This window comes from Microtus ochrogaster, linkage group LG5 (genome assembly GCF_000317375.1).
Source record: "Microtus ochrogaster isolate Prairie Vole_2 linkage group LG5, MicOch1.0, whole genome shotgun sequence".
NCBI classification, from domain to species: Eukaryota; Metazoa; Chordata; class Mammalia; order Rodentia; family Cricetidae; genus Microtus; species Microtus ochrogaster.
In genome coordinates, this window is record NC_022031.1 from 63,392,919 (window position 1) to 63,402,025 (window position 9,107).

General features: G+C 40.1%; 1 protein-coding gene across 1 annotated transcript in view; it reads right to left on the minus strand.

The window, feature by feature from the left end:
• Nucleotides 1–2,225: 2,225 nt before the first annotated feature.
• Nucleotides 2,226–9,107, minus strand: part of Otud6b (OTU domain containing 6B) — a 16,852-nt gene continuing 9,970 nt past the window's right edge. Inside the window, exons 5-7 of the mRNA XM_005362328.2 lie at nucleotides 7,977–8,038; nucleotides 5,144–5,250; nucleotides 2,226–4,461 (exon numbers count right to left, since the gene is read on the minus strand). Coding sequence (XP_005362385.2) covers nucleotides 4,377–4,461; nucleotides 5,144–5,250; nucleotides 7,977–8,038 — 254 coding nt within the window. The 3' untranslated portion in view covers nucleotides 2,226–4,376. The remainder of the gene's footprint in view (nucleotides 4,462–5,143; nucleotides 5,251–7,976; nucleotides 8,039–9,107) is intronic.

Consider the following 9,107-nt stretch of genomic DNA (forward strand, 5'->3'; position numbering starts at 1 on the left):
ACTCTGGGCAGGCAGAGATTTTGTTCCCAGTGAGAACTTTTTGGTTCTTACAACTCAAGAGAAGGTTCAATTAGTATTTGATGCCTAGAGGCCAGGCATGCTCATAAACACATCCTAAGTGCACAGGGAACCCCTATAACAAAGAATTGGCCAGTTCAAACACCAAGAGGTCACTGCCAAGTATATAAATGCTTCCTAGTTTCTAGCAATGATCGAGGGGTACGGAATAAAGAACACAAATTGAAAAGCAACAAACCTCTTAACACAGTCGTTGTATTTCTTACAAACTCACACTCTGGAGTTCCTATTTATCCCCACAGTAGTATTGTGTTTGCGGAAACGACAAACAAGGGTGACACAGAAAAATCACAAGAGACCGACTGGTAAATGACCCTAATTTAGCACATTACTAATCGGTCTTCCAGAAAGGCAATGATGTTCTTCAGCTGAAATAATTATTTTAAACTCATGTGGCACACATGAAGCCAGAAGACAACCTGTGGAAATCCGTTTCTTCTTTCTACCATGTGAGATCAAACTCAACTCTTCAGACTTGTGGCAAGCACTGTGACCAATGAGCCAACTCACTGGCCTCTAATCTTTTCTATGTGCAATCAAAAGAGCTTTAATAACTAAATATATTTGATCTGGACACTTTAAACAGTGAAGACTCATTAAAATCAGGCACTGTCTTCATTAGTAGAGAAATAGGTACATGTTTCAGGTTGAGGCTTCTTTTGAAATTTTGGATATCAGGCTCTTCAGAATTATGCAGTTGGCCTATACATAGTCAGCTTGAGAATGAGTCCTGTGTGCACGTATGAATTCACCTATGCTTCATATCTATCATACAGACCTTCTGTAGTCTTCAAGTTTGTGTGCATGAAACCTAAAGTGTAATGGGTAGCTTGTTCTACCTATGGTATCAATGCTCAAAGCTTTAAATTTTGGATCTTCAGGTTAGGGATACCTGAAAAAGGCGAATAGAAATTAGGTTGTTCCTTTTTCCCTTCCAAATGACCAAAAGGCCAAAGAAAAAAAATAAGTAAGGCAGAAAGCACTCTTTGTGAGCGAGCACAATTACACATTATCTCTACTCACAGCTAGTTCTCAGTGTGCAGGCATTAGGAGGAGTCAACATCAGTCAACCTAGTAAGTGGTTGTCAGTGTGCAGGCACTAGAAAGTCCACATCAGTCAACCTAGTAACTAGCTCTCAGTGTGCAGTTACTAGAAAGAGTCAATATCAGCCAACCTAGTAACTAGTTCTCAGTGTGCAGGCACTAGAAAGAGTCCACATCAGTCAACCTAGTAACTAGCTCTCAGTGTGCAGTTACTAGAAAGAGTCCACATCAGTCAACCTAGTAACTAGTTCTGTGGGCCCTCACTAGAGTCCACATCAGCCAACCTAGTAACTAGCTCTCAGTGTGCAGGCACTAGAAAGTCCACATCAGGCAATCTAGTCCTGGTGTGGGGTCTAGGAACATGGCCAAAGGAGGGTCATGTAACTTAGGAAAGCAGGTGAAGCAGGTAGAGCATTCAGGGAAGTGAGAAAAGGTGAACGTTCAGTCAGGAGAAAACATGAGTGGATTCAAGGGAAAGAAACGACGCTACCGGAGTTTAAAGATGAAGAAAGAGGATTTTTAAATAAGATTTAAATCAGGACAGAATAAATGCATTAAACAAATAGAAAAAACCACATTTGCTCAACTAATGGTAAAAACTCAAAGTTATGAAACCATGAGTTACATTCCCAACAGTCAGCTGATCTGCCCTTTACTGGTTCATGCCAATCAGATCAATGTACTAGCAATTATGTGGAGGAACCAGTTTGCACAGACACCAGCCAGCACACAAGTGCCTCTTGCTGATTCCCATTCTTAGGAATTTTCTTATTAATTTCTTATGAATGAAAATCCCTTTTTAAAAAAAACACTCAAGAATCTTCCAGTATTCTTAGAAGCTACGACCCAAAGTACCCTCCGTTGACCAGAGTGTCCTAAGCCCCCACACCTCTAACAGTTGCTCAGCTGGCCGTCACTCTCTTTACTTTAGGCAAAATAATATGCTCATATATTTATAAAGCCCCTTAAATACAAAAATATGATTGTATTACTCTCAGTATATAAAAATAAAGGCTGGGTAAAGATCTAAAACAGAATGCGTTCCATTCTAAATTTCAAAACTATTTAAAAAAATGACAATTTGAACATAGACAAGTTGATTCAACTCCTTTATCATTTATTCTTTTGGCAAATACCAGATAACATGAGCAAAGCTACCTTGCTCATAATAGTTACACATTCTTTGTTTTACTTTTTATAGGCTGTAAACATATGTAAGTGGACAAAACTCTTGGCTGAAGACAAATTCCAGAATTCTGACATACACGTTTTCATACAGAAAGCTCATGGGATTCCCGTTAGACCAGCAGCAGCAGCAGATGTAATTTTCACATTGCTTTTACATTAGCATCTGCCATTCTTAAAAGACTTTTTTTTTATTTAAAGCTACAATGGTACAGGTGGCTATACACTTTATTCATAAATACAATGGCCATTTTAAAATAAAACATATACACAAAACCCAGAAATACATAATTAAGTACATTTAAATTCTTGTCAAAACAACAAAACATTAATGAGTTATTTTAGACTATCTTTGTTGAAAATGGAATTTCACAATATTTTGCTTTGTTAACTGTCAATGCTGATATTTTAGCATGAAGATAATAATATTATTTCAGATAAACTCAAAGCATCAATTTACAACTTCATTCTTTTGTAAATTTCAAAGGAAAAAAACAGATCAGCAGTTACAAAGCAGGCACCCTTTAGAATATACTGTGCAGGAGGCAGACAATGTCTTGTCTGCTGGAGTGAACTCAGAGTCCTGACTTGCCTGCTGCCCAGCCTGCTAGTGTTTCCTGCTTTTAACATCATAAGCCCATTTTATTTACTCAGACAGTATACATTGATTGATCAAAAGCCCAAATATTATAAACGTGATGCTCAATCTTCTTATAGTTCTAACTGGGAAAAAAAAGATGAAACCAAAAAGTTTCATTTTCATAAATTTGTTTGTTGGTGCAAGAAATTGAGCCTTGAGCCTCATGCACTCTAAGCAAGGGCTCTACTGGAGCTATGGCCCAGGCCGTGGCGCTGGGCTACACACAGCAGACACAAGGGTATGGGTACAACTCTCGCACAGAGAGCTCTGTTAGAAGAGGGCTGCAATCCTAGTTACCTAAGTCAGTCCACAGAGAACTGTTCTGCTCTCGTTTTCAGCTCGGCTCCTTAACAGTGGCCTTAGCTTTACCTACACACACAATACAATAATCACCCATTTGAGTGAAAAAAAGTGACACAACCTGGAGCAAGAAAACCTTCAGCCAAGGCTTTCTCTGAATCCTAGAGAGCGAGCACAGCGGAGATCTTGTTAGGACAAACTGGGGCAGGGACAACGGGAGGAGAATGTGGCTGTGACCCTTCTGCACAGCGAGGAAGGAGAGGCCACTGGGTACTTCCCAGTGGAAAAGGGCTCTAGGAAAAGCAGAGCCACTGAGAAGGAGAAAATGTAAAAAATATCAGTTGTGAAGAGAATAAAGGTATGAATAACTCCAGCCTCAAGCTGGAAAAACAGCAATGTAGAAGACATTGTTTTTAAAGCTATACACATAGCAAAGGAAAATCTCGTATTTGTTAAAAAGAAGTTCCAGAACAGGCTCCAAAGCTACAGAGAAACCCTGTCTCAAGAAAAAAAAAAAAAAAGATTGAAAATGGACACAGTGAACACCCATTTACAACTAATTTTCTTTAATCCCTTTGAACTCAACTGATTCTCATGTAAGGATTCAAAAATCCCTAAGTCGTTTCTCCTTAGCTGCAGATATGCGCTACATAACGAGCTTCACCTTGCTGATCTAGGGTACCAAAATTACTATGATCACGCTCATTCACAAGCATTCATAAACTTGCTGACATCACAATACAGTCCTACCATGACAGAAAAGGCGTCTCCATACTTTAAGAAAAATTATATCAAATACTCACTTTGGAAATATAAATATGTAGGCCAAAATTTTAAAAAAAATTTATTCAAAATCAGAATGTCCTGGATAACCAATACTCACTAGTGAGAAGGTTAACACCTTGTTCTACGATGTTCTCCACGATTTACTTTAAGTTCTAGGAATGCCACTAAGAGGGCACTGGCTAAAATCAATCCAACGGATTTCTAAAAAGCTGTTAGCCAGCTTATTCATTCATAAAACCGACTTAAGGTAGCTGTGTTTTTCAGAGGCATTGCAACAACCTAGCACTTGATAGGAATATGCAGATTGGCACACTCTATAAAACATAGTGTTACATTTTGTAAACTAGTTGCAATTTTCAGTAGCCGAGTTCACCAACCGTGTGACAGAATTATAATGTTCTCCTAAGCCATATGCATGTCTCATGTACCTAAAATGGGGGGAAAAAAAGAGTCATTTTCAGGAGGTATTTATTACGTGCAAATGTATACAGCATACAGACATCCATAACTAAGTACCCTGAATGTCCCAATCCAAAGGTATCATTAGCTTGATATATGAGCATAATCACTGAGCTCAACATCGTGTCCCGAGTGCTGCCAGTTAGCAAGTAGTCATCCAATCACCGAGCTGGCAGCTTGATGAGCTTAAAGTTTCACTGAAGTTGAAACCATTACTGCTAAGAATAGCAAATACACACATATACACGCGCGCGCGTGCGCACAAAACTGGAGAAATAAACCCTCCATATTGAATGTGAGGAGCCAATTCTCGATCATACAAATACATTCACAACATGATCCCACACTTTGTGCTAATTAAAACCTAGTTGACATCAATCTGGGCAAACACAGAAAACTAGTGCTGAAATTTTATAGCCTTTTGAAAGGACTTTATTCTTAGTGCATACAAAAAAATAGATAAATAGCATAAGTGATTATGTAAATTATACATTCTGATGCTTTCTAGTTCTGACTGCCTTTAACATAAGCAGATTTAATTTAGCTAATTATAGCATTTTGATTAGTCAGTATAGACAACCTAAAATCTTTTCACATCCCTTTTTGTCTTAATTATGAAAAATACAGTAGTAAACTTTCCTAGGTACTTACACTAGTACTAAAGGATTCCTCGAATATTCTTCACCAACTACAATAGGAGGAGCGTCTGCTTGTAGTACCTCGATTGGTGTTTGTAGAATGTGAGACAGAGCTCTTAACTATAGGGAAACAATGGATTAGTAAGGGAAACAGAACACAGCAGACAGAGCAAGGGTGAGCTGCTCTGTTCACAACAGTACCAGGGCCTCGGGTGAGAGGGCACTTAGCATTTGCTGAAGTGATGAAAATCTAAAAGTAAATACATACATAAGTAAGGAAAAGATTATATCAAAGGCAGAAGTCTCTCAAGCCTGGGATACACAACAGTTCTGTAAAAACACCAATGTCAAACGTGGTGAAGCAGGTGAAGGGTGGACTGATTATTACACCATCTCTGGGTTTCCATTTTCGTCATGATACAATTTTTAAGTACTAGTGGCTAAGCATCAGACCAAACCATTACCAGCCAAAGGACAGGGAATAGGATCTGGAAAAACACAAGGTTCACTTTTCAAAGCTTCTCGGATGAGGCTGATGCGGTCAGCATCAAGAACAGCTGCTCTGGAACCTCAGCAGGAACAGGTGTGCACGAGAATGACTGTGGTGAGATCTCCTCTGGTCAGCATGCTGTGCTGTCTTAATTTATAACACACACTATAACCTTGAATTCAAAGTCTAATGAATAATAGCCACTAATAAAAATGCTAATGGCCATTGACACATTACGACTAAACACTATAATCATTCATATACTTTATGTGAATTAATTAATCTGGTCTTCATAGTAACTTCATGAAGCTGATACTGGTGAGTTGGTTTTGGTTTTGTTGTCGGGAGGGTGGGGGATGTTGTCTCTTGATGTTGCTGACAGGTCTCACCATGCAGCCCAGCTGGTTGATAATTTGCTATGTGAACCAGGCTGGCCTCTGCCGCCAGAGAACCAGTGTCACAGGTGTGAGCAGTCACACCCCCGGCCCTTACTGTTACTGAACACCTGGAATCTAAAGTGAAAGGATTCTGAAAGACTTCTCTGGGCCGAACAGAACTTGTGGAGCTGAGGAAGCTGATTCCATCACTGCCAGCCTTCCAACGTGGACTCCTAATGTATGCATCTGCCCAATTACAAAGGCTACACCAAGAACACAGACCCTTTAGGAGGTTTTGAACCAATGTTAAAAATCACTTCAGGAACATGAAAAGGATTCTGTTACATAAAAAAATAAAACAAAATCCCATATTCTTTTGAAAATATTCCTTTGAAACACATTATCTTTAATTTTTTTAAACTAGCACAGAATAGTGCACAAAGCAATGTCTTCAAAAAGCCATGCAACAGGGACAGAGAGAAGGCACTAACCCGACAGCCTGAGTCTTCCTCTGACTGAAAGGCGGTGAGGTGGCATCATGTGCACACACTACAGTATTTTCTCTCGGCTTCGGTCAACAATATATATTTATCCCACTGTGAGAACAACATATACTTCAAAGGAATTCACAGGCAATGAATGAGCAAAGAGCCTTCCAAAGACATTTTTAAAAACTGTCAATTGAATTATCTCAATTTAACAAGTCTCCAATACCATCAAATTACTTCGTGAACCTTTTAAAGTAGTTCAAGCCTCTTTATTCCTGTCATCACAGAGTTGGTGCAACATTTGCAGAATGCCTAATCAGAAGAAGCGAATGGGGACAGTTCCCTCTGGTGGAGAGGTCCAACTACAGCACCATGTCTGTGTCTCGCCCTCAAATAGCAGGCGAGGGGTGACAATCAGTCACCTTCACACAACACTAACACTGCTGGCGTCACTTATCCGGCACCTTAGCTCACAAACTCTTGTGAATCATGTACTCCCTACCTTAATGTCACAGCATCCGACTAAGTACGAGGGCTCTTACTGAGTCGTTTAAAACCAGAGGTCAAGAAGCTGGGTGGCCCACCCAAGGCACAAAGGAAAAGTGCGGCCACAAGCCTAGGACCGGCCTCCTCACCCTTTCTCTCCACCTCGGACTGGCGTCACTACCAGGCCTAATTGCATGCTTTGCTGTAAAGCAAGGTTAATAGTAACTTCAGATCTTAAGGAAGTCATATTAAGCTTCTATGTGTGTCTGAATATTTGTTTCCTTATACAACAATGTTAAAACATCAATTTACTGCCTTCAAGTAATACACTAACAAACAGAATTCAACAGATAATTTTAACAAATGTGTTATGCTAAGTTTTATACAAAATAAAACTTTTACTTTGCATATCCCAGGCTGGTCTTCACCCTTCATCCTCTGGCCTCAGCCTCCCTAGTGATGGGATTCCAGGCCCGACCCCCTGGTTCATTTCTAGTTCTGTTGTAAAGAAGCTATTTTTCCAACATGATCTACTAGATTAAAATTCACTTTTATGGAATAAAATGTACAATTTTTGTTTTTGGTAAAACAGGATCTCTCTGCCTATGTAACCCAGGCTAGCATCTCAAGTGCTTGTATTACAGGTGTGTACCACCACATCAAGTAAGTCTGCATTTTATTGTTTTCTTTTTTTTTTTTTTTAAGATACAGGAAAATCAAACATGTTGGCTGTAGAAACATTTGAATAAAAACACTCAATGCGACATCATCAGCCTCTGTAAGTCACACATCCCACACTGGGCTATGTAAGATGAAACAGAGCTTCACTTACTCAAAGTGCATGGTCTAATCTCACACACAAGAATGTCAGTAGAGAAATAGCAAATGTAGAAAGGAAAAGGCATCTTCAAATAGAAACTGGCTTTATTTGAAAGCCTGTGAAACCTACCGGTGGGGTTCACAAACAATTTAGCCCCCACAAGCACTGTGACCATACGCACTTACCTCAAGCTGACCTCCCCACGCCGCTGTGTTCACAATGTCATCACAGTACTTTCCAAATTCCTCTGTAGAGAAGACATCAGAATATCACTATCATCACACAATCCCTGATGAAAACATCTCCCTTCTGTATCCCCTCCTTTCAAAGTGAAATCTACTCCCCAGTAGTACATGAACTATACCACCCCAACTTCCCACCATCTTTCTATCCAAGAGTGAAACAGTTCTACTTCTTACCTCAACCTGGGACCCAGAGAAACACGTTCTTAACTGACTTCTCTCATCATCTAAAGCAAGGACTCCTCAGAGTCAGCCAATTCACTATTCTGACAAGAGTTCTAATGCCAAAGTTGCATGCAAAATGTCATACAAGATTAAAACAAGAAGCCTTTCTATAACTAGGCTACCATAAGAGCCTACAGAGCGTGTAAGTCCAATCGCGTCCGACCTCCCGGGGTTTCTCAGCTTGTCGTCTTACATGTCTCTACATGATTTCTATCAGTGTCACTTTCAGCACAGGGAAGAGTTTTCTCAGTCTCTGAAAGAAGGAGAAGACCCAATCTCTGAGTCTACAAGAGGCACACTAGTGTGCACACCCACTTCTAAATGCAGCACAGTAAAACGGCTACATGAGGTGGAAAGATGGCTCAGGTGGCTCTCTTCCAGAGAACCTGAGGTTAAATTTCCAGCACCACGAAAGAGCTCAATCTGCCTGTAATTCTAGCTACAAATGATCTGATACCTTATCTTCTGGTCTTAACTATGCCAAGGACATAAGGCTCACACAAGGGGCACAGACATACATGTAGGTAAAACATACAGACACACAAAATTGGGCCAAGCATCCTTCCTGTCCAAGGAAGGGACAAAAGTTATGAGAACTAAAGGAAAAATATGCCCCATGTGATAATCTCTTGTTATTAAGTCTGCATTTTTAAAACAAAAACCTAAATACCATGCCTTTCAGTAAAAATGTAATGAACATGAAGTCACACTGGGGACCTAACTCAGGCCTCAGTCACCACAGATGGCCCGCTCCACTGCCCATGCTCACCCGTCCATCTGTCCGTTCTACCTTCCTCCATGTGCTCACCCATCCATCTGTCCGTTCTACCTTCCTCCATGTGCTCACCC